The 26,534-nt window shown below is 41.0% G+C and overlaps 1 protein-coding gene across 1 annotated transcript in view; it reads right to left on the bottom strand.

The window, feature by feature from the left end:
- Positions 1 to 1,960: 1,960 nt before the first annotated feature.
- TMEM50B (transmembrane protein 50B) overlaps positions 1,961 to 26,534 on the bottom strand; it is a 36,703-nt gene continuing 12,129 nt past the window's right edge. Inside the window, exons 2-7 of the mRNA XM_040621011.1 lie at positions 15,922 to 16,062; positions 13,794 to 13,906; positions 11,807 to 11,874; positions 11,075 to 11,167; positions 7,085 to 7,142; positions 1,961 to 3,415 (exon numbers count right to left, since the gene is read on the bottom strand). Coding sequence (XP_040476945.1) covers positions 3,370 to 3,415; positions 7,085 to 7,142; positions 11,075 to 11,167; positions 11,807 to 11,874; positions 13,794 to 13,906; positions 15,922 to 16,020 — 477 coding nt within the window. The 5' untranslated portion in view covers positions 16,021 to 16,062 and the 3' untranslated portion in view covers positions 1,961 to 3,369. The remainder of the gene's footprint in view (positions 3,416 to 7,084; positions 7,143 to 11,074; positions 11,168 to 11,806; positions 11,875 to 13,793; positions 13,907 to 15,921; positions 16,063 to 26,534) is intronic.

The following is a 26,534-nucleotide window of genomic DNA, read 5'->3' as shown; positions in this document are numbered from 1 at the left end:
CGGTGGTTTTCAACAGACACACATGAACCAAGGTTACGTTTTGATGGTTTGAGGACAACGTGACAGAGGCTAACCTAGCCCTGTATCTCCCCTATGAGCCACCATTTGCTAATTCAGTGCTGGGGAGACTTCACAGGACCCACCTATCTTGGGACACCTGGGTGGCTTAGTCGGTGAAGCGTCTGCCTTTGGCTCAGGTCATGATCCCTGGGTCCTGGGATGGAGCCCCGCATCGAGGTCCTTGCTCAGCAGGGAGCCTGCTTCTCCCTCTGCCTGCAGCTTCCCCTGCCTATGCTCTCTGACAAATAAATAAAACCATAAAAAAATAAATAAACCCACCTATGTTGAACAACGAGAATTACATTTAGAAAGCTTGTAAGTTGAAGGTACGGAGGGAAAGGGAAAAGAAAGGTGAAGAAAATATTTGGGCTTGTTCATAATGAAATTGAGGGGAAAGGTCACTAAGAAAAGTAAAGGCTGTCTAGATATCAAAGAAAATAAAACTGAGCTCGTTTTTTAATAAAATGGAACTATCATAAAGACTCTTTTTAGGAAAATAGGAATGGGTTGTGAAAGCAGAAATTGCCACAATTCCGTTAAGGTGAAGATCTACTCCAGGATTGAATAAGCATACCCTGATTTTCCTCCATCATTCTTCAGAAAAGCACTGAACCTATCAGATCCTCTAGGCTAGTCCTTTGTTTTCCATCAAAGAAATAAGAAAAACAATCAACAAAGTAACTCAAACGATAATTTCTGCTTCAAGTAGTTTCTACTTCAAGTTTTCCTGTCTGAACAGACACAGTGAGGAGATTACTCTAACCGAACTGCACGCACAGCGAACCACAAAATGTGACTAATTGTTCAGAGAATAAAATTAGCATCAGGTGTTTCTCCCTCAGGATTTAATAAGCTGTTACTTGAGATCGTCTAAAAGTAACCCCAAACTTTTATAAACTTTAAACAATCAAAATGACAGTGTGAGGACAAGAGAGTGCAGGAAAAATTGGGATTAATTCGTAAGACTGGCAGAGGTTATTTCATAGGAAGCAATTAAATCTAAAATGGAACAATGAAGTTGACGTTGTGATGGAAAAGCCTTCCATTGTGGAAAAATGTTGAGAACCTGAGTTCAATGTCAAACACCTGGGTGGGGTTCTCGCTCAAGTAGCAAATGTTATGTGGCTTGATAACATCGACCTTTCCCTCTTTAACCCTGCTGCTTCATTATGTTAATACACATCAAAATTTATATAATGGAAAAATTTCGCCTGGTAATACTGGTCTACATACCAACACCAAAAGACACTCAGATTCAAGAACCAGTGAACCTGTGTAACCGGGAGAGCTTTCTACTAAGGGAATCCCACAGATCTTTTTTTAAGATTTTATTTATATATTTTAGAGAGAGAGAGAGAACCCACAAGCAGCGAGGAGCAGAGGGGGAAGAAGAGGGGGAAAGAATCTAAAGCCATTGCCACAGAGCGTGGAGCCCGACGTGGGGCTCGATCTCACCACCCTGAGATCATGACCTGAGCTGAAATGAAGAGTCGTATGCTTGACAACGCCACCCAGGCACCCCTCCCTCCGCCCCACCTATTTTTAATTATTATGAAGGGCTCCATCTTTTCTTACAATATCTGTAAGGGTGGATATGAACATTATCACCCCCCCTTTTTTTAAGTGAGTAAACAGAGAAAATTAAGTGATTTGCTCACAATTACAAAATAAATTCATGGCAGAGTCAAGAAGAGAGAAAACAGCCACTATTTCAGGAGGTCTTCGGGCACGCCCTTCGCTAGCCTTCCTACCAGCATTTTACAAGTCTGAGTAGCACGTATTTCGCTTTCTGTCACAAAGATAAACTGCTTCTGCGACCGGGTCCACTCGAATAACTGAAAAGGAACAACAAGCCAATTTTTATGGTTCATTTTCTCCAACTGATTTCACGATATTAGAATGTGTGAGAAGTAGTATTTATTGCAACACGTTACAAGAGAGTGGCCACCAGTAATTAGTTGTACAAGTTGTTGGAAGCGAGACAAAGTTTACTGACATTTGGGGGGAAAAACAACACCACAGGAAGAAGTCATTAAACAAGGAGGTGTCTAGACAAAGGCACAGCGTTCCACAATCGTTTCATACTCTGTGCGCGGTAGGTCCTCTCAGAGAGCAGAGAGGGTAAAGCAAGATAAGGTTTGCATTAGAAGCTGCATATTAATACCATTGCTGCGACTCTGTCTTACAACAAAAGGTGCTATAAAATCCCTCTGGAGGAAAAAAGTGCAACACAAAGCCTGTCTCACAAAAAAGGAAGGGTAGCAACAGTGACCCAACCCTCCCTTTGACGACTCTCGTAGGAATACACACGGTGCACAAACAGTGTTTCAAATTCAGCAAAAGAAGGTTTCGACTGGAATTATGGGCTTTCGGGTTAAAGATCTATTTTGCAGGAAGAGTTCACCCAAAGTTTGAGAGCTAGTGCAGAGAGAGACACTTGGAGTTGGTAACTAAGTGGTGGAAATGCCTAATTTTTCACTAGGTCATAATAATTCCCTCTGGGAAGAAGTGCTTTATCTTGAAACTAATTATTCCAGGTTTTGTTATATGGTTCATGCTTTTAAACTGCAGTTGTCTCAAACTTGCTGGATGCTGAATTTTGTAATATCAGAAAATAACAGCCTGCCAAGAGAACCCCATTAGATCGTTGGAGCTGCTTTTACAAGAAGCATTTTGCTGAGCTGCCTCAAAGCCTTTTCACATTAACCATATACAACTGAGCGTATCTGATCACGTGTTATGCCTCCTCAAATAAAGTCATGTTAGAGAAATTGTTTTTAAAAGAGGCTTTCAAACTAGTCCTTCAGGCATTTAAAAATCTTCATATAAAAGTCCACTTCTTTAATACATAAGAACAAACATTTTTCCTTTAAAAAAATCTAATTTTTAAGCCAAAATAAATTACAACTTGCTGAAATACCCTTGTTAATGGCTCAGTGCTTTTTTCAGATACATGGAGCTTTTTTTTTTTTTTTTGCACACATCTTCTGAAATTAAAGATACTAAAACAGAACAGTTAAAACTTCTAAAATGGCATGAAGACACGGCCCTGGCTCTTCAGGAATAAAAAACCGATACTCACCATCCCATCTATATAGTTTTGTACTATGTACATATTAACAATCTATTCAATGATTTTAAAAAAGGACAGAAACTTCATAAAACTATTTCAAAACTCAGAGCATAAAAGTATAAAGAAACAAAACAGGTAATGTACAATCTATCCCATTTGGCAATGTGTAAATTACGTTGAGAGAGAAAAAACTTATCTACAAATAAAACAAAAGGAAACGTGATCTAGAAGCGCTCTCAGGTCCACAGCTCTTCAGTTCTTCCGAATTTGTAGATCAGAGTGCTAGAAAGATATGAAAACAAGTCGTGAGGAAACAATGCCCACGAACGAGCAACAAAGAATTCATTTTCTAAATATGCTTTGCCAGGTGCCTCCCTGGTTCCTTTGTATTGATTTCTAAACATAGAGCCCGCGGTGGTGCTACTCCGAATGCGGTTGCTTTGTACCGGGTTGTTGACCCTGATGGCTAAGCGCGATTAAATACGCTTTCGTACAGCCTGGAAAGTTATCAGATCGGAAACTTGCAAGGGAAAGGGGCATTTCTCAGAGCGGCAACATTAGGGTTTCTACAGTAACTGAAGAATCCTAAAATAGACCACGCAGCAATTCTTTGTTCCTTCTCCATGTAATTGCTGTACCCGGACGCCTGGGTAGGCCACAGGCTCTCGCTAAGTGCTAGGAATGTAGGAGTCAAAACAAGGTCAACAGGGCTCTCGAAGAGAGCTGAGAGCCTGAGGCAGACAATCAAATTCCAACAGCAAAAAAATGCTCTCCAGGCGATGCACCTGGTGACAAGAGAATGAATAGAAGGATCCGCCGAGTTAGAGAGGTCAAGAAGGTCTTCCCGGGAAAGTGGTGGCTGCACTGAGATCTGAAAGAAGAGTGGGAATGATCTCAGCCAAGTACGGAGGGAAAGTGGGAGAGGAGCAGAGAGGCAGGACACGCGGAGACCAGAAGTTGAGCTGTGGACATGCTGGAGGTGCTGGATTTGAAATGTCAGCCACACAAGATAAGTAGGAAACTGGACACACTGTTCAGACGTGGAGACAGACCTCTGTGACTCGTCGGCATATATGCCGTAATCGAAGTCTTGAGCATAAAGGAGCCCACCTGGAAGGAAGAAGAGGCCTGGACTGGAGCCTTAAGAAACTGCAAAAGTGAGTGGCCAGTGGGTGGGAGGGCCAGCTGGGAAGGAAGCAGAGGCAGAGTGGCCAAAGACGTCGGAGCTGCGCTCTGCTACTGACAGGAGGCACCGAACGGGCTGCTCAACTCGCCAGGCTCTGGGCAGAGGGCGCGGCTGACGCAGCAGCCAGTCCGCCCAGCGCACGCCTGTCCGCGTGCAAGGTTTCTCTTCGTCCAACTGTCAATTACCTGGTCTCATCTACCCCCACAAAGGGCTGAATCTGAATTTCAGTTTGATCTCTAAACAGTGCCTGGGGTGCCTGGGTGGCTCAGTCGGTGAAGCATCTGCCTTCAACTCAGATCAGGATCCCGGGGTCCTGGGATCAAGCCCCGCAGTGGGCTCCCTGCTCAGCAGGGAATCTGCTTCTCCCTCTCCCTCTGCTGCTCCCCACCCCCGCTTGTGCTCTCTCTCTCTGTCAAATAAATAAATAAAAATCTTATAAAACAAATAAATGAAGAGTACCTAAGATGTCTTTAGGAAAACTTGACTGTATCCCCAGAAGGTTGTTGGTCACATGCCAAGAAACACGATCACAAGACACCAGAAACCGTCAAACATCTTTCAAAGCCACAAGCGTCCAGGCCACGGTGCAGTAAGAGGGCAGAGCACAGCAGTTTAACAGAGGGAATGGAGCTGAGAGTTCAGGGAGGTCAGAGGGGCTGGCGTTTGTGAGGGAGCGCAGGAAACGGGCAGGAGGCTCCCCTTGAGTCTTCTGCTGAGTACTGGTCAGCAGATGAATGTGAAGAAACTACCCAAGCAAAGGGAAGGAACAACTCCCCAGAGCTGTCGCAGAGCTGGGAAGACGTCACAGCCTCCTGAGCGGAGTGGGCCGCCTCAGAATCCACGGCACGTGCAGGGCGTCGCCTCAGGCCTAGACTAGAGCTGTTCTAGGTCCGCCCTCCAAAGCTAAGAAGCAAGACTCAAACGGACCAAACTGTTTCCAAGTGACCTAAGTGCACCAGAACAAAGCTCAAAACTGTTTAAAGGAATGCCAAAAAATCCAGCCCCCCACCGGCTGCATGTGAAGAAGCAACCGGGAGGAAAAGGACCCAAAATGAAGAGAAAAGAGAAACAAGAACAGACTCAGAACTGACACAATTAGAGGGACACTGACATGGTTATAAACATACGTCATACGTCCATGAAGGTGGAGGAGGGTTAAGCATGTTAACGAGAAATGTGCAAAATCAAGCCAACGGCGATGAAACACAGGTCTGACATGACAGGTACCCTGGATGCGAGTGACAGTGGACACTTTGAGTGACCTTGAAGATGTAACAGTAGCAAGTATGCCGAATGAAATACACACAGAAAACAAAAACAAAAAAAACACGAAGCACTCGTGGGTGTGGGGTGACTCAAGCAGCCCAGTATACATGTGACTGGACTCCAAGGACAGTGCGATGAACAGAAAAAGTCTTTGAGAAATAATGGCGAAAAGATTCCAAATTCGATGAAAACTAAACACACAGACCCAAGAAACTCAATGAACCCCAAAAAGAATGAATATGCAGAAAACTACATCACAGCACATCATAATCAGATTAATATAGGTGCGGCCGAAGTGAGCACGATAATCAGATTGCTTAAAAACAGTGACAAAAGCAAAGCGCTTCAAGGCTTACAGTCTAATGATTCCGCGAGGTTGGGGGGTATGAATTTACAAACGGATGCTTAAAATACTTATCTTCACATTAAAAGACATTCATTCTGAAAAGCATAGCATGTGAGCGTCATACTTTTTTTATTAGTAGGCTCCAACATAGGGTACGAACTCACGACCCTGAGATCACGACCAGAGCTGAGATCAAGAGCCGGGTGCTTAACTGACTGGGCTACCCAGGCGCCCCACAAGCTTCATTGTAGGGTTTTTCTCTCTTTTTTTTTTTCCAAAAGACTGCCCCTAAAAAATACTTCTAATGTTGTTTTATTTTTATATTTACTTTTAGTTTTCTTAAAAACTTATTTAAAAAATCCAATTTCCAGGGGCGCCTGGGTGGCACAGCGGTTAAGCGCCTGCCTTCGGCTCAGGGCGTGATCCCAGCGTTATGGGATCGAGCCCCACATCAGGCTCCTCTGCTATGAGCCTGCTTCTTCCTCTCCCACTCCCCCTGCTTGTGTTCCCTCTCTCGCTGGCTGTCTCTATCTCTGTCAAATAAATAAATAAAATCTTTAAAATAAAATAAAAAAAAAATCCAATTTCCAAACCAGGTTTTATATATAGCACGCATAATATGTATTAATTCTGATTTCTGTTTTTCTTTTTTTAATAAAGATACCTGATATGGTTTTTTAACAGGCTATGGAAGCAGTCTGGGTTCAAGTCCCAGCTCTGCGATTACTTGTCCTTAAGCAGGCTCCGAGCCTCATCCCCTCATCTATAAAACGGGAACGCCGCCTGGTTTGTAAGTAGTAAGTACTTAAGACAATTACATGGGAATTGAAAACGTAATACATATAAATCATTTGGCTGAGCTCTGAGCTCTTAGCTCATAGCAGGACCCCAGTGAAATGGTTTATGTACGCGCTTATACAATAGTGGAATTTTCACCTTTTCAAAGAAGCTCTATACACTGTAACTAATTCGAAGAATTTATACATTCTATATGCTGCTCTTATAATGAAGTGACATTTCTCTAAATGTTTTAGGTGTGGTTAAGAAATCAGGCAACTGCAGCAGCTCTTTCTGCGCACGGGTCCTGTCCCCGTTTTTTAATAAAACCACCAAGTTGCACCAAAAAAATAAAAAAATAAATTAGGCAACTTACCTAAAAAATATAAGTGCATTTTGAAAAAACACAGCTAGTCCTGGATAAACATCGGTATCTGCACGTACAAGGTAAAACGGATTAGAAGATTACACAAGGCAAATGGCAGTGACGAAGTATTTGTGCCACTCATGGTGACATGCTCTGTATGCTATAAAATATGGTTATTATTCATTAACGCTAAGGAAGCTATAATGAAATTGAAGGAAGAAAATGTCAATCGCGTTCTCCCCAAAGGATTGTTCTCACTCTGGATAAAGACAGTGAACTTCCTAGGTTTTTTTGTCTAAAGTAACTGCTATGCTTGTAGCCGCGCCAGAGCTGCTGAGGAAGCAGTGGCCCCTCCCTTTACTTTCCACGGTCAATACAGCACTCTCCCCTTTCTCCGTGGTCCGCCTCCCGAGGTTTCACTTATCCGCGGTCAGCCAAGATGCAGAAGCAGACGATCCTCCTTCTGATGTATCATCGGAAGGTCAACAGTAGCCTAAGGCTATGTCACATGGCTACGTCACTCACCTCCCTTCATCTCGTCACACAGACACGTTATCATCTCACATCATCACCAGAACAAGAAGAGTGAGTACAGTGTAAGATATTCTGAGAGGGAGACCACATTCACATAACTTATTACAGTATACTATTGTAATTGTTCCATTTTATTGTTAGTCACTGTGGTTAATCTCTTATTGTGCCTAATTTATAACTTAAACTTTATCACAGGTCCCTATGTATGGGGAAATCATAGTATACATAGGGCTCAGTACTATCCCCACGGTTTCAGACATCATGGGGAGCCTTGGGGGGGAGGGAACTACTGCAGAGAAATACAAAATGTTAGAAAGGTACACATTAAATTCTTGAGGACTTAATAGTCTGTACACTTATTTTCTTTCATGAATTCAAGAGTTTTATTGTGCAAATCTGACAGATACAAAAAGGATCGTTTTAATTCATCATCATGTTCTTTCACTGAATCTCCCCTGCAGGAAACAGTTACTATCTTCAAAGGAAGAGGAAAAAAAATGGAAACTATTTAAGTTTTTGTGAAGTTTTAACTTTTATAAAACTATACCTGTCAATTAAAAATACTAGACCTGATGAAAAAAACCTTCAATTTTCAGCTTTCGATATCATAGCGAACAACACAACAGCATGGTCGAGAGCTCCAAGTCTGAGCCAGATCCCCGGATGTGAATCTTTACTCTACCAAGTGACTAAAGGTATGACCATGGGCAAATTATTTAACCTTATTATGTCCTTAGTTTCCTCATCGGTAAAATGGGCATTATAACAGCACCTACCCACAGAGTGTGAGGAATGTATGACCACGCATAGTGCTTAGAACAGCGCTTGGCCCATAATGTGCTATATGAATGTTAGCTGCTATTATGATTAGTAATAGGTCAAGAAAATTTGTACAGCAAAAGATTTGAAATATGTGTTAGAAATGCTCTCTGTGACGTAAAAGCATATTCAGTTTATAAACAGAAAAGTACATATAATGAGCATTGCTGTAGAAATACAAAGATGAAATCCATAATTGAGAAATTTCTCAATGTGTACTAGTTCTTTAAAAATTAAAATGCAACCAATGAGTGCACAACCTTTACAAACTTAATACTTCCCTACACACCTTCCAGAAATGATAATTTATACCCGTTTTCATAATAGAAACTAGAAAGTTTCACCTGTTTCTTGAAGTAACTAAGCAGACTTTCCAAGGAAATCAGTAATAGCACTTAGAGTCAGGGATAGAGTGAGCTTAAAACACACTTCCCTATATGATTCCATTTATATGGAACAGGCAAATGAACAAAGACAGAAAGTAGATTAGTGGCTGCCTAGGGCTGGTGGAGAAAGGTAATGGGAAGTGACCGCTAATGGGTAAGGGGTTTCTTTTTGGGGTGATTAAATGTTCCAAAATTGGATTGTGTGGGGCACCTGGGTGGCTCAGTTGGTTAAGCATCTGACTTCGGCTGAGATCCTGATCTCAGGGTCCTGGGATCGAGCCTGGATGGGGGGCTCCGTGCTCAGGTGGGGTCTGTTTGTCCCTCTGCCCCTCCCCGCACTCGTGCTCTCCCTCTCTCTCTCAAATAAAATCTTTTTAAAAATAAAATAAAATTGGATTGTGCGATGGTAACACAACTCTAAATATACTAAAAACACTGAAACATATACTTTAAATGGGTAAATTACTTGATATGCAAATTACATCTCAATAAAGCTGTTTTTAAAAAAGCACTTTCAGGGACGCCTGGGTGGCTCAGTCTGTTAAGCATCCGCCTTTGGCTCAGGTCATGATCCCAGGGTCCTGGGATCCAGCCTCACGTCGGGCTCTCTGCTCAACGGGGAGCTTGCTTCTCCCTCTCCCTCTTCCTGCCACTCCCCCTACTTGTGTTCTCTCTCTCTCTCTCTGTCAAATAAATAAATAAATAAATAGATAAATAAATAAATAAATCTTAAAAAAAAAAAGCACTTTCTTTCACATAAGCTTCATACTAGAACTCTGTACTCCATTAGTATTTTAATTAACCAAAATAGCACTTTATTTATTTTTAAGTAATCTGTACACCCAATGTGGGGCTTCAAACGCACAATCCTGAGATCAAGAGTCCACATCCTCCTGACTGAGCCAGCCAGGTGCCCCTAAAAATAACACACTTTTGGTACACTTGATGGGCAGTGGTATGTATGTATGTATGTATGTATTTTTTAAAGATTTTATTTATTTATTTGACAGAGAGAGAGACAGCCGGTGAGAGAGGAAACACAAGCAGAGGGAGTGGGAGAGCAAGAAGCAGGCTCCCAGCGGAGGAGCGGAAGGCAGACGCTTAATGACTGAGCCAGCAGGCGCCCCTGAGCAGTGTTATTTAAACAGTAGTCAACCACTCATACTGACTTATTTTGTGCCAAGTGAAAGACAAAAGTTTCCAAAGATCGAACTAGGAACTGAAGGGGTCCTATCAAGTGTACTAAAAGGTCAGCTGTGGGTAGGGACAAGGAGAGGTGACAGTTAAGCAGCGTGACAAAGAGATTCTGAGGGTAGAGGGGTCAGAAGATGAGTAAGTGGTGTGACGTGTTATTTGAAACAGACTCCTTTCTTTGGAGTGAAGGGAGAACAGGTTCTTCTGGGACTGGGTCCTGCCTTTCGACCGCACCCTGGAGGAAAGCTACGGTGCCTGGAGCAGCCGTGAAACTCAGAATGGTGCACTGTGAGCTCACGCCACTGAGCGGAGTGAGCAGCAAGTTTCTGCAAGAAAGCTACACACACATATTCAGTCTTACCCCTAAAAACCTCTCCTGCAACAATGCCTGAAAAATTCCAGGCTGGGTTGGAGAGAGGAGGTATCAGTGAAAAGATATCGGGGTTTGTATCCCTGAGCTGAAATCCTTGAGGCAAGCTAGGTTTTGGAATTCAAAAATTTTCACATTTAAGCATGATAACACAGGGCATAAATATTATAGAGTACCCCAGCCCTGTTTGCACCAGCATCCACAATCAAAGACAACCACATTCCAGCAAGAAAACATGTGAATACTTATTCAATGGAATAACCATAAGGAGCCCCTTGCCAACTTAGGTCAGGTTTTGCTGCCAAGCTGATTATGAAAATCCTGACTTTCAGCACTCTGTGGGTTTTAGACTTATGTATAAGGACTGTAGATCTCTACAGGTTTCCTGCTTTACCACTTACAACCCTCAGTAAACGGACCTCTAGTATAGAGCCTGGCTGTCCAGGGTAAGGAAGGAAATCAGACACTCTAGAGATGGCCGAGAGTTACCGGGTCTTGTCGGTGGCTTAGACTCCACAACCAGGCTATCCCACTGCACTCAAGGATCCCACTGAGAAGTTCTATGAAACAGCTTATGTATCTCCAAGCTAAGTGAACAGGTACACTAAATCTTACTCCAGGTGGGGTTGATGGACTGAGCGAAATGTACAAGACATACCTGATTCTCCAAGAAATAAAGGAGGAATAAATACTTACTTTGGGTAACATATGCACCAAAAAGAATCCACATGGAAGCAATAAGTGACCCAAACATCAACATGAAACCAATGAAGAGCCAAACTCGAGCACCTGCATGAAGAATAGGCTTTATGATTTCGCTCATGTCTGCAGCTGTCTTAAGAACGCATTAACACTGGAAACACTATTAACCTAATACATGGTATGCATATCAAAGACAGTCACATATTTGCATACACCTGGTATGCATATCAAAGACAGTCACATATTTGCATACACCTGCTATAACAATGACCTGAATGAAGATTTAAAAAACGGACAAACAACTAAAAGGGGTTAAGCCATACCTGAGAAGAGAAAAAAGGAGAATCACCTTTCTGTTGGCTAGAGAAACTAATACCCTGACAAACTAAACTAGCTGAGCTTCTAAGTAACTCCATGACAAAACTGAGTAATCGATTAATTAAATCCTAAAGCCATCATTAGCTTTGCAGGGGGAGTAACCTGGAACCCAAGAGCCATTGATTTTCTATAATAACATTCTATTTATAGACCATGAGCAGTAAAACACGACTAAAATAGTACTTCTGGCGCTAACTTTAACTTCGTTAAGGATTTAAATAACACTTTTTTCAAAGTTAATAAAAAAATTCTATCTAATCATAACTAGTCCTATATAAAGAGACTTTTTTTTTCCTGCTGCTAAATCCTTCTCTGCCAGTGCACATGAACAACTCAAAGTGCCTTTACCTGTTCTTCCCAAACAGCCGCTTTCATAGCTGTCCCCCCTCACCTGAGCGTTGGACACAGCATTTATCCTGGAACAACACAAAATCATCTAGTAAACTCTCATGCTGCTAAAACAGTTGCAGATATTTACATATCATTTAAAGAGAAACATTTCCTAATTCAAGTCAGTATCTGAATAACTGAACGTATCTTTTAACTTAACAGATATCCTAGTGGATAGAAATGTTACAGGACTCTTTACTTAAACTACACCCAGAAAACATCCTTAATTTTAAGAAATTACTATCGCTTGTCTCCAGAGATTATGAAAGAGGGGCCGATTTTCTGATTACTTCGCCTATTTTACATTTATACACGAATGACTCAGTGTGAGTCATCACATTTTAAGGTTCTCATTACAATCAAGAATTAAGTTCCTCTCTGCGTTAAAAGTCAAGCGATTTCCTCTGATCCATTTCTCAAAGTCACATATTTGATCTCCGTATAATAAACGGGCCCACTTTACTCAGCCTCTCTTGCCATTTTTGTTAGAGCAAGATGCGTTTACAGTAGAAATGTAGCCTCTTCTCAGCATCCTTAATGGATATAAATAGTTCCAGCTTCTACAATTTAACTTTTTTTGAAATATTTTATCTATTTATTTTTAGAGACAGAGAGAGAGAGAGAATGAACGAGCAGGGTGGGGGACAGAATCTTAAGCAAGCTCCACGCCCATTATGGAGCCCAACAGGGGGCTTGATTTCATGACCCTAAGATCATGACCTGAGTCAAAATCAAGAGTCAGACACTTAACAGACTGAGCCACCCAGGCACCTGCACATTTAACTTTTATAACTCTTCATAGTATAAGGCAATTACAGAATCTTAATGTTTTAACATAGTCTTTAAAATTAATAAAAAATATCCACAGAAGGTTTCCAAGCTCTTTTATGAAATGAGATTTAACAGATAAACCCAAAAATGATTTAATAAAAAAGAAAAGTCACAGACCAATCTCATTAGAGGCCAATCGTGCCCTCCCCCCAGCTACTGGTAAACACAGTCAAACACCACATTAAAAAAACAAATTATACTTCATGCTAAAAGTTCCATGTGTTACAATACTCAAGGAATGATTCACTACTAAAAAAAATCTAGAAATGTAACATACTTCATTAAATCTAAGATGCCACTGATTTTTTTAAGGTGCACGATTATTTTTTTTTTACCAAGAAAGAAAAAAATATCAATTGTGGGGCGCCTGGGTGGTTCAGCTGGTTAAGCATCCGAACTCGATTTTGGCTCAGCTCATGATCTCAGGATTGTGAGATTGAGCCCCGTGTGGGGCTCTGGGCTGGGCATGGAGCCTACTTAAGATTCTCTCTCTCAGGGCGCCTGAATGGCTCAGTCAGTTAAGCATCTGACTCTTGATTTTGGCTCAGGTCATGATCTCAGGGCTGCGAGCTTCAGTCCGCTCAGCACAGAGTCTGTTTGCCCCTCTCCCTTTGCTCCCCTCTCCCCTTTTTCATGCGTGCATGCTCTCTCTCTCTCAAGTAAATCTTAATAAAAAAAAAAATTATCTCTCTCCCTTCTCCCTCTGCCCTTCCCCACCCTCCCTCTTAAAAAATAAAATAAAAAATATATATATATACACACACACGATCAATTATAATTATAAGTTAAACTGACCATAAAAAACACTCTCATATTCAGAGATATTCAAATATAAAAATAATCTTGGGACTGAAAAAGTACAGTAACAACACAGTTTAACAATAGTATAAGAAGAAAATCACGTGATAATCTTTACAGATGCTAAAAAGATAGGTGACTAAATTCAACACTCATTCTTGATTAAAAAATCTTAATAAAATGGGGGAAAATATATATATTTATCATGTTACAGAAGAATCCACCGATTAAAAGGTTATTCCAGATAGCATTAAACTATAAGGAAAACACGTTTTTTGGAAAATGATTTTGAATTAAGAATCACCTTCACACTTACATGAAGAAAGCCAATGTGGAGAACACACCGCACGTGTGGAAGGCGTGGTTCAACTGCTCTGGCTTCGGGTACACCACGGCGGCGTCGATCATTATCCACCAACCTGTAAAAAACTTGCGCAAGAGCCCCAGTCATTAAAATGACACTAACACTTGGCTCAGCATGAAGTTACTTGCTCTTTAATATTCCTATATTTCTACAGATCACATAAACGAAACATAATGTATTTCTAGTCTGAGTTTTGGATGTGGAACTAGAAAAAAGAAGAATCCCTTGTTTACTTACCCTTGATAGCATTTGAGGTGAACTTACCTAGTCAAATCTGTGTAAGATTCTGAAGTTCTGCTCTCAATGCAAGTTAAAAAATTTGTTATCTAGAATGAATTATCTGCTTCTTTTACCCACCATAATTACATGCACTGAAGCGCTCTCTTTTTTAAAAGATTTATTTGGGGGGGGGGCATGCGCACAAGAGCAGGGGGAGGGGCAGAGGGAGAGAGAATCTCAAGCAGACCCCCAGCCGAGCACAGAGCCCAACGCAGGGCCTGATCTCAGGACCCTGAGATAATGACCTGAACTGAAATCAAGAGTCGGATGCTTAACCCTGAGCCACCCAGGCACCCCTGAAGCTCTCTTAACTAACCTCCAGCTAACCAGCTCCTGATTGCCTGATGTGTTTCATTCTCTCTAGAGAACATTCCTTTTTAATATGCCCAAGCTTGGGAAGTATGGCTGGCTCAGTCAGTTAAGTGTCTGCCTTCGGCTTGGGTCATGATCCCAGGGTCCTGGAATCGAGTTCCACATCGGGCTCCTTGCTCAGCATATACGTGTGTGTGTGTGTGTGCCCAACCTCTTCTGCATCCACAAATGAGCTGTATGCTTACCAAAGGTCAGCGGTCGTGTCTCCCAAACTGTTTAAGCCTGCCATAGTTTTAACCGATTATGCAGTTTGATTAAATACTGTGGAAGTGGGGCGCCTGGGTGGCACAGCGGTTGGGCGCCTGCCTTCGGCTCAGGGCGTGATCCCGGTGTTATGGGATCGAGCCCCACATCAGGCTCCTCTGCTATGAGCCTGCTTCTTCTTCTCCCACTCCCCCTGCTTGTGTTCCCTCTCTCGCTGGCTGTCTCTATCTCTGTCAAATAAATAAATAAAATCTTTAAAAAAAAAAAAAAATACTGTGGAAGTGACCGAGCATCGGTTTGTAAAATGTCATGTTTCTATGTAAACTACACTGAAAAGACTTAGAGAAGCTTCTAAAAAATTTCATGGACAAATGAAGTACAGGTGAGATGACCACAAAGAGCAAAAAAGAAAAAAGCAGAAGCTTCACAATTATCTTTAATTCCTGCTCTGGGTTATTTTTTTTTCCTACTGGATTTAGGTTATAGAACTGTATACTGAATGAGATACATTCTCTAAATGTAATCGATACCGAAATTTGCTTCAGAAATGCAGTGAGGGCAGGGAGCGGATGAAGGAACGCTAAAGCAAGATGTGTCGTCATTTGTTTTGAAGCTGGGCTGTAAGAACAAGGGGTGAGCAGGGCTCTTTACGCCATTCTGTTTTTGTTGACTGTATATGCTTGACGTGTTTTCTAATAAAAAGTTGAAAAAGAAAAAAAATGTTAGGAAGAAGATGAGGCAAGAGTTTCCTCCACAAACTTCTTCGCCTCACCCCCCCCTTAGAGCGGCTCCTGGGGACACGGGGGTGGCGTCCCTTCCCTAGAGCACTGAAGAGCTTCGGTTAATGCAGCCTCAGGTCCTTACTGCTGTCTCCACACCCTGAATCTCGCGGAGTCACAACACTATTTGTTATCAAATTCTGAGCCTCTGATGAGCTTATGGGACTTACACAGATTGTATCAGTAACTTAAAAATGCTACTGCTTATGATGATTGTATTACCGCTTGAATTGAAGGAAAGATGTTAAGTTTATAAATTTACAAAGTCAGACGAACCCAGGGCCTACCATGTTTTGCTCAGTCATATCTAGAACTCTAATTATTCATACAAAGTAACAGTGAAATAAAACAGTTCTAAAAGGGTATTCATGGCCCAAAGGAATCGACATTAATTTTCAGGGCAAAGCATGAGGCAGAAATGTCACCAGCCAGGCTTTTTCACTTACCAATATGCCTGCCACCACGGAAGCCACGGCGTTTCTTCTCTCACTCCAGTCGATACATTCACATTCTGGCCAACGGAAATTATCGAGGAAGCCTGCCATTTTCACCCCCTAAGCATAGGTTCTTTCATTAAACTCTGTATTCTACAAATAAAAAGATTTTTAAAAATCACTCAGAGGAAATGTTAAGTGAAATCTCTTTTCCTTTCTTAAAGTTTTAAACAGAAATCTGCTTTCAGTGCAAACCTAGAGTTAAGAAGAAAAATTAAATACTTCAAAGAATACCTATTGACATGTAAGTAGGACTGTGACGGGACACAAGGGGGAGTTTACTATTTACTGAACGAGCCTGATGGTTTTATTTTTTATTATTTTTTTAAGATTTTATTCATTCATTTGACAGAGAGAGAGATAGCCAGCGAGAAAGGGAACACAAGCAGGGGGAGTGGGAGAGGAAGAAGCAGGCTCCCTGCAGAAGAGCCCGACGTGGGGCTCGATCCCAGAACTCCAGGATCACACCCTGAGCCGAAGGCAGACGCTTAACGACTGAGCCACCCAGACACCCCAGCCTGATGGTTTTAAAACACGTCTGCAAATTCTTTTGACCCTTCCACTTCACCGAGAACTCAATCTATGTCCCTTCCCTTGAATTCAGGCCAACAATAAAAACTGGCTGAGCAACAGAGTAGAGGAAGGGACGCTATGTAACTTCTGCCATACGACTTCTAGCACTAGATAGTAAAAGGTAATGCAGCTTCTAACTGGTTCTCTGGAACACGGGTACCAGAGTTCTGAGTTGCCAGGTAAAAAATCCAAGGTCAAAATGCTGTGAGGAGACCACGTACCGGTGTTCTGGTCCACGGTTCCCAGCCAACACAGTCTTCCCTGCCAGAGGTGGGAGTAGCCACTTCTCGGTGATTCCAGCTACTGCACCCCGTCTGGTACCCAGACTTCTGGCTTTACCCAATGAAGCCCCAGATATACGGAGTAGAGACACCATCCTGGCTGTGCCCTTTACCAATTCCTGACCCACAGTCAACCAGAAGCATAACAAAATGGCTGTTTTAACCGACTAAGTTTTGGAGTTATCAGGAATGAAGGAATCAGTAACTGGAAGGAGAAAAATCATGTGCGTAAAGAACTATAAGGGAACAACATGTTGTGAGAATTTTCAGAAAAAGTACATTCAGATGAGGTGATCCAGGAACACCTTAAATTCCAAAAAGGAAGGGGGGGAAAAACCATATGAAAGCACTGAAGAGTGCTGAAAAGCAGGCAGAAACTGGAGGGAACTTACCCTTGAAAGAAAACACCATGAGTAACACCTACTTTTATATAGCTTTTTGCCCTGAAGAACCCCCTAGCCTCCCACTCCCAGCCCGGTTGAGTGTCTGGTGCATCATGGCTAAAACTTGAGCAAAAATGCCATCGTCTTTTTGGTTTGAGGTGTAAGAGGATGGAGTTCAGGATTATCAGAGCAGCTGGGAACTGAGAGAGGAAAGCTTGGAAAGGGGTGAGTTACGGGAAGGAACCCCAAACACTTTAATATAAACTCTCTTTAAATACCCGACTAACCCCCCAAACAGAACACCCATGGAGGAAACTCCAAGAAACTCAGCAGAAAAAAAATAGCTGGAAGGTTAAAAGAACTCAGCAGAGTTCCGCTGTGACCACCACAAGATATTTTAGAGCCTGAGTTCCACCAAGTCAGAGATCAGTAAACACCTTGGCATTACTCTAATAAGGCGTAAAACCAAGTGTCTACAATTTCAAGGTGATCAGCCAGCATTTTATCCACCTGTTAGAACAAAAACTGACACCCTTCAGATGAAAATAACTGCATCGAGAGTGTCTATAATGTATCATCCACAATGTCTAATATGTAGTAAAAAATTATTAGACATTCACAGAAGCAGAAACCACGTGATCTATTTCCAAGGAGTAAAGAAAAAGAAGTCAATAGAGAAAGACCCCAAAAGACACAGATATTGAAATTAGCAGACAAGGACTTTAAAGCTACCAATATAAACACATTCAAAGACTTAATAAGGAACATGGTCTAAGTAACTAAACTGATGAAGGATCTCAGTGGACAGATAATTTTTAATGTAAATTTTAGAACTGAAAATTATAATCTTTGAAATTTTAAATTAACTAAATGGGCTTAACAGGAAATTAGAGATAGGAGAAGAAAAGGGTAGTAAACTTGAAGAAAGATCAAAAGAAATTATCCAGTCTAAAGGACAGGGATTTTTTTTTTTAAGGTATATTTTTTTTCTGAGGAAAAAAAATGAACAGAGGATCACTAATAACTGATCCAATATATGTTTAACTGGGTCCCAGAAAAAGACAGAATGAGGAAAAAAATATTTGAAGAAATAATGGCTGATAATTTCCCAAGTTTGGTGGTAAATATTAATTTATAAATCCAGGAAGCTCAGCAAACTCCAAAGAGGTTAAAGAGAGAAAATAACCTAATCAAACTGCTGAAAATCAGAAATTAAAAAACAAAACACAACACTTGAAGTAGTTTGGGGGGGGGCGGAGATCAACTTATCACAATGACTGACTTCTCAACAGAGGCCAGGACAGTGAAAAGAATTTCTTTAAGTGTTTTTTTTTTTTGTTTTGTTTTGTTTTAAGTAATCAATCCCAGTATCCAGTGCAAATATTCTTCAGAAGAGAGCATGATAGGGGCATCTGGGTGGCTCGGTCAGTTAAGCATCCAACTCTTTATTTCTACTCAGGTCATGATCTCAGGGTCATGAGATCAGGCCCCCAGTTGGGCTCTGAGCTGAGCATGGAGCCTGCTTAAGATTCTCTCTCTCCCTCTGCTCCTCCCCCTCCCACCCCTACCCGTTCACTCTCTCCCAAAATAAAAGTATTTTTAAAAAGGGAATATGACAGCCATTCTACTATCTACCCAAGAGAAATAAAAAGATACATGTACAAAAAAACTTGAACACAAATGTTCATAGCAGCACTAGTCGTAATAGCCAAGAAGTATAGCAACCCAACATACATCAACGATGAATGGATACATAAAATGTGGCATATCATACAACAGAATACAAATTCAGCGATAAAAGGGAATGAAGTATTGACACATGCTACAACACAGAGGAACCTCAATGCTAAGTCAAAGACATGAGACCACATCTTGTATGATTCCATTTATATGAAATGTCCAGATGAGGCAAATCTATAGACAGAAAGTAAATTTGTGGTTGCCTAGTGACAGTGGGGGAGAGTGGAAGAGGGAGTCACTGCTAATGGATACAATGTTCTAAAATTAGACTGTGGTCAGACCATCACAGGGGAAGGGAAGAGAGAGACAGACTAAGAAACAGACTCTTAACTACACAGAACAAATTGATGGTCACCAGAGGGGAGGTGGGTGGGTGGGGGGGGGAGAATGAAATAAGTGATGGGGATTAAGGAGGGCACTTGTCATGACGAAAACTGGATATTGTATGGAAGTGCTGAATCACTAAATTCTACACCTGAAACTAACAGTACACTAATGAATATAAATAAAAACTTAAAAAATAAAATAGGATTGTGATGACTGCACAACTCTGTAAATATACTTAAAAACTCATTGAATTGTACACTTAAAATTGGTGAATGTTAGCATATGTATATCTCAATAAAGCTTTTTTATAAAAATGAGGATAAAATAAAAATATTTTCAGGTAAACAAACTCTGAGATAATGCATCACTAGATGTGCACTAAAAATAATGCTAAAGGAAATTCTTCAGGCTGAAGGGAAATGACTCCAGATGAATCTAAGATCTGCAGGGAGAAATGAAGAAAACCAGAAATGATCACTATGTGGATAAACATAAAAGGTGGTCTTTTCTTCTTTTATTTAAAAGATAACTATGTGAAGCAAAAATTACAACACTGCAGAACATGTCCACAAAGATGAATTTATTTCTAAACAGTGTGTTAGTTCTATTTTCAAATAATACGCTTAAATATGGATTGAGGTGAAATACCTCTAAATCTAAAGTAATGTGTCCAACTATTCTGAAAAATAAGTACAATTAATACATTCTTCATAGAAGGTCCAAACACTGGAAACACAGGCTGGGAGACAGTATTTGCAAAGCAAATATCTGACAAAGGACTTGGATCTATAATAAAGAAAGAACTAAACCTTAGTAATAACAAGATAAAACGTAGGCAATAAAAAGTGCAAAAGACTTAAGCAAACTTGAAATAGGCAAAAGACTTAAAAAGATGATTAATGACCAAGAAGCACATAAAAAGGTATTCAACATTGTCAGTCATCAGGGAAGTGCAAATTAATGAAATAACATCTCACACCCACTAGAACAGCTAAAATTTAAAAGACTGACAACTCTAAATGTGGGTGAGGTTGTAGAGCAAGTGGAAATCTCATATATTTCTGGTGGCAGTTTCTTATAAAGTAAAAATAAACCTATCTATAAACCAGCAAATCCATTCGTAGCTATTTGCCAAGGAAAGTAAAAACACATATCCACACGTAAAAAAGACTTAGAGAAGAAGGTTTTTAGCAGTTTTATTCATAACAGCCCCAAACTGAAACAATCTAAATGTTCATCAACGATGGATGGATAAACAAGTGATAATGCAGGGAGCGCCTGGGGGCTCAGTTGGTTAAGCGTCTGCCTTCAGCTCAGGTCATGATCCTGGGGCCCTGGGATCCAGCTCAGCGGGGAGTCTGCTTCTCCCTCTCCTTCTGCTCCACCCCCACCCCCGCTTGTGCTATCTCTTGCTCTCCCTCAAATAAATAAAATCTTTAAAAAACAAAAAACCAAGTTATGATGGACTCAGACAACGGAATACTGTTCCGCAACGAAAAAGGATGAACTGATATATACAACCACACAGAAAAAAAAAGGAAACCCTCAAAGACATGACTTAAGTGAAAGGAGGCAGACACAAGAGAGTACATATTGTAGAACTCCATTTAAATGCAGCTTAAGAAGAGGCAAAATTAGTCGACAGCCCCAGAAATCAAAACAGTGCTTGCCTATAGGGGGTAAGGACTGACTACAAGGGAATTTGGGGGGGGGGGCAGTGATGGAAATGTTCTGTATCTTAACTGGGATAATGGTTATACAGGTACATACATTTATCAAAAGTCACAGGAGTGTAGACTTAAGACCTGTGTGTTTTACAGTGTGTCAATTTTACCCACAAAATGTTTTTAGAAGTTTATCATTCAGATATCCTTTAGCTACACTGAAGTCTTGCAGATTTTATCACTATTCTGCAGATATGATAATGAATTATCATCAAAGATTAAATATTAACTGGTTAATAGGGAAGGTCACCATGAATTTAAGACAAGTCTAAGCTAAAAGTCTTATTTCCGGGGCGCCTGGGTGGCACAGCGGTTGGGCGTCTGCCTTCGGCTCAGGGCGTGGTCCCGGTGTTGTGGGATCGAGCCCCACATCGGGCTCCTCCCCTGTGAGCCTGCTTCTTCCTCTCCCACTCCCCTGCTGTGTTCCCTCTCTCGCTGGCTGTCTCTGTCTCTGTCGGATGAATGAATGAAATCTTTAAAAAAAAAAAAAAAGTCTTATTTCCAATTATAAAATTCATTTTCCATATATTAAACTAATTATAAATAGTTCTAGAAGCAGAAAATATATAGCTATTTGCATACAGTGATTTCTGAAATGTCATGATCTCCTCCCTTCTGGGGCTTAAACTGGAGGGTCAGGGATGGAGTGAGGCAGAGAAACACTGAAGTAATACAAATAATTACTATGGAGGAAACGTGCAGGATCCTAACAGGGAATAAAGGGGAGACCTATTTTATAAAGGGTGATCAGGGAAAGCCTCTATGAAGAGGGAACACTTGCTAAAATCTAAAAACATACTAAAATTTAAAAGCTAAGTATAGTTAAGTAGATTAAGAAGAAACAAAAGAGATAGAGGAGGAAGAGGGAAAATTATATACAAAGCCACTGGATCCCTTTGGTACCAGCAAGGAAGAATTAGCTGGTACCAGAGATGTCCTGAGACATAGTAAGTTAGTGGGGCAGGTTGGCTTGGAGTAAGTTTGGAGAGCAACAGGTAAGGCCATATCACACTGCAGATTAACCCTGACCTCATGAAGGACTTGGGTTTCACAGAGTCCTAACAGGAAACCAGACGAAGAGCTTTAAGGTGAAAAGGAGCCAAGGCCACCAAGAGCCCAGTCACTATGGTAAACATTTAAGAGGAAAGTGAGGGGAAAAGGCTAGTCTATTAGGAATGAACCCTCTCAACTGGGACGAATGACTTTCATACGAGTTTTATTGTTGATATTCACCAAAAGATAAGCATATTTTATCATGACACAGTGCTGATTTTTTTTTTAAGATTTTATTTATTTATTTGACAGAGATAGAGACAGCCAGCGAGAGAGGGAACACAAGCAGGGGGAGTGGGAGAGGAAGAAGCAGGCTCATAGCAGAGGAGCCTGATGTGGGGCTCGATCCCACAACGCTGGGATCACGCCCTGAGCCGAAGGCAGACGCTTAACCGCTGTGCCACCCAGGCGCCCCGACACAGTGCTGATTTAACATAAACTGACAATACTCCTAACACCGTCTCCCTGGCTTAAAGTGGAAACAAGTACAGGATACTTAAGATAACAAGCCTTTGGAGACTCAAAGAAGGCAAAGATTACTTAGAGAAAACCTAAATGTTCAATGATAGAATAAATAGTTCAGTAAAATAGTTTACTTAATGCAAACATTAAAAAATCTATTTTTGAAAAACATTTAATGGCACGAGTAAATGGTAACAGTTAACACTAAGTGAAAAAAGTAGGTTATTAAAACTGTATATATAGCATTATTTCCTTTTTCAAAAAAAGAACTACCAATATACATATAAAAACACATACATAAGTAGAAATACCAGAATAACAAACACCGATACTTTTATAATATTACTATATATATGGGTGATAGGATCACGTGTTTGTTTTGCTTTTTGTCTATTTTCAAAGTTTGCAGCTCTTAGTATGAATCACTTTGTAAATACAAAAATTTCAAAAGTTATAATTAACACAATGAAGTGCTGATTCTTCCTGCCTGTTGAGAAACCTCTTTGTATAATGTAATATGTCTGTAACTGCTTTTAATAAACTAGGACTTTTTTGAGGTCAAGGAAATTATTGGTAGGTTCTCTCACAAAACTGCCCCTGGTACCAAGTGAAAAAAAAAAAAATTAGTGAACTGAACTAATGGATTACTGGTCTGACCCACAAGTCAGATCTAGTATATTAGATAGCAATTATTCCTATTACTAAGAGAGGCAACTCTTTATAAAAGGAAACAGCAATCCTTTTCAGAGGGCATTTTAAATGATTCAACTCTCAAAATTTCATTTCCAAAAACTTAGTTTAGGAAACCCAAGGACACTTGCAAAACCAAGAAGAGAATACAACTATACATCTCAACATACAAACATGGTCTGAGAAACTTCCATATGCATCAAAGTCCCAAATAACATCTAATTCAGAAATGTTTCCATTAATCAAATTTCTACACTACCATCTGTCTGTTCTGCCATCTCTCTACTAGTTGTTAAATGCAACTAGTGTTAGGCAGTGAGTATATAAAAAACGATTAAGGTGGGGCGCCTGGGTGGCTCAGTCGTTAAGCGTCTGCCTTCCGGCTCAGGGCGTGATCCCGGCGTTGTGGGATCGAGCCCCGCATCAGGCTCCTCCACTTGGAGCCTGCTTCTTCCTCTCCTACTCCCCCTGCTTGTGTTCCCTCTCTCGCTGGCTGTCTCTATCTCTGTCAAATAAAAAAAATAAAATCTTTAAAAAAAAAACAAAAAAACGATTAAGAAAATCAATGTAGAGAACAGTCTAGTTAGGAACACCGTCAGAAGAACAAATAATTGCATTACAATATGGGCTGTAATACACAGACATTATTAGCTGCAGTGTAAAAGTGCTATAACAGAAATATGAAATACAGTGTTAAAGGACAGTACTTGCCCGGAAGAGCTGAGGAAAGTTTGACAGAGGAAGAGCAAACTTAGCTGGGTTCTGAAGCATGAATAAGAGTTTGGCAGATGAAAAAGAAGGAATAAAATTCTGGGCTTGTAAGTAGGGAAGTGACAAGATCATCTCTGTGATTTAGAAAGATAACGCTGGCAGCAACCGTGTGCAGGAGGGACTGAAGAGAAATATTAGCCACCTGCCGTCATTCTAGACAGGGAGAGAATAAGGATGTACACTGAAGCCATACTGGTACAAGCCAAAGAAAGGGTTTTTATTTGAGGACTACTAAAGTGGCATTATCCATAGGCAGGGGGAAGCTAAGAATGATGATGGATTCCTGGTGGATGGGGAGACACCATTAGCTAAAACAGGAAAGGGAGAATGGGAGAGGAGAATCTGAGCATAATGTATTTGAAAGGACTAAAAGATATTCAGGTAGAAATGACCTAAGACAGATGTACAGACACCCCTGAAAGAGTGGTTTAAGACAGAAATCAGATTAGAGGCTCACAGTAATTCAGCGGTAACTGAAGTTACCGGGCAGTTAAGGTATCTCAGGGAAAAGATGTGGAGGAGGACTGAGGCCTGATGCAGTGTTCGTCTCTGACTCCCGTCCTTCCTTCCTTGAACTACTGTATGCAGGCACTAGAGCAGACCTATGGGTATGATGGCATTTAATCAGCACAAAACTCCTCTAGAGCATGTGCTGAATATTTACAGAACACCTCCTACGAGAAAGGCATGGTGGAGAAAATAAAGATGAATAAAACAGCCCTCATCGTCAGACTTATGAACTAGCAGAGAAATCAATGAACATTTTGTTACACTAAATTATAATTGGTATCATTAAAAAATCCATTACAAAAAAATCAGATTAACAAAATAAAAAACAAAATATAAATATCATTCAAGATACCAGGTCTACAGAGCCAGAGCAAAACAAGTTGACTGAAATGAAACAAAAATAAAACCTCTGTCTTCCCCACTCTTACTAGTACGACTAGCTAATTAGTTACTAGCTAATTAGTACAGGTGCTAGGCTCTTTACAGACCACTCCAAGCCAGCCTCAGAAAAACCCCGTTCATGGGACTATTCCCTTCAATCCTCACAAATGCTCGAAGGCAGGCCCGATTATTATCTTCTGTTACTGAAAAGGTTTAGAGAATAGTTAACATCTCGAGCAAGGAGGAAAGTCAGGACTGCCGCTGAAGTTCATTCAAATCTATTCCAAAATCCGTGCTCATGACCGATTACACTATACTGCCGCCCGCCATCAGAGAGCTTCACAGTATTTCCCCCATCTCAGATTTCATAAAGAGAAAGTTATTGTTCCAATGCCTGTGGTGAGGAGACCAAGAAGAACAAGCTGGAAGAGGAACAGACTGAATTCAGAGGAACACTGTGACCATCTGGAAATGGAAGAAAGCAGTCCGATGAGATCTACAATGATTGTGGTGATTGCTGCTGATTCAAATCTTGCCAAAGGAGTCTGAAGCATAGCTTTTCTTCTTGGTTTGCTATAAACCTGGTTTCTAGACACTCACAGTGTGAATATTTTATAGGCCTTAAAATCCAACAGCATGAATTATTCAGAGATCTAAGTACTTCTGGAAAAGACATTTTATATACTTTATCTCAGAGAAGGCTTATTTGCCTTCTGACCTATAAATCACATATAACAAGAATAAAATGTAGTAAGTACCACCAACTTGGGTAAAAGATTTAACTCTAAAACCAAAGTAAAGGACAGGGAGCATAGATTTTTCAAGAGACTTTAATTTTACAACTATATAATCTCCCCCAGGAACATCCTTATTAACAACTTTTAATTACTCAAAATGTGGGTTATTTGGCGAATCCTGCCCTCCACTACTTCCCTCTGCAGTTGATTCGCAGACTGAAATCGCCAGTCCCAGATCCATACACCCCATTGCCTGCATGACATCCCCTGGCTGTCTCAAAGCCACCTCAAATCAACATATCAGGACCTGAGTTCATGATCTCCTCCTCCAAACCTGATCCTCTCCCGGGATTTCCTACAATGAATGAATCACCACCCATCCAGTTTTACAAGCCAAAAGCCCAGGTGTCATCCCTGCTATTTCTTTCTTCCCCCTCATATCCAATCCATCATGTGAGTATGCCTCCTAACTTTGCTCCACCTCTACCACCACCTGACCTGAGTACTGTTCAACTACCTCCGCCTCCCAACTGATGTAGCCACATCCACTCCTGCCCCCAACAATATGTCCTCCATACTGCACCTGGAATGACTTTTTTTTAAAAAGGCACAAATCTGGTATTTCCCTCCTGCTTAAAACCTTGAATTTCCCTCCCATTTATTTTAAGATAAAGACAAAAGGGATGCCTGGGTGGCTCAGTCGGTTAAGCATCTGCCTTTGGTTCAGGTCATGATCCCAAGTCCAGGGACTGCGCCCCGAATCAGGCTCCCTACCCAGTGGGAAGTCTGCTTCTCCCTCTGCCTACCGCTCCCCCTGCTTGTGTACTCTCTCTCTCAAATAAATAAATAAATAAAATCTTCAAAAAAAATAAAAATAAAAACAAAAGTCTATAGTCCGGCCCAGTCCTTACCGGCCCCAGCTTCCTCTTATAA

Source organism: Ursus maritimus, unplaced genomic scaffold, assembly GCF_017311325.1.
Source record: "Ursus maritimus isolate PB19 unplaced genomic scaffold, ASM1731132v1 scaffold_4, whole genome shotgun sequence".
Taxonomy (NCBI): domain Eukaryota; kingdom Metazoa; phylum Chordata; class Mammalia; order Carnivora; family Ursidae; genus Ursus; species Ursus maritimus.
Note: the sequence above shows the minus strand (reverse complement) of the source record. Positions and strands in the feature narration are given on the sequence as shown.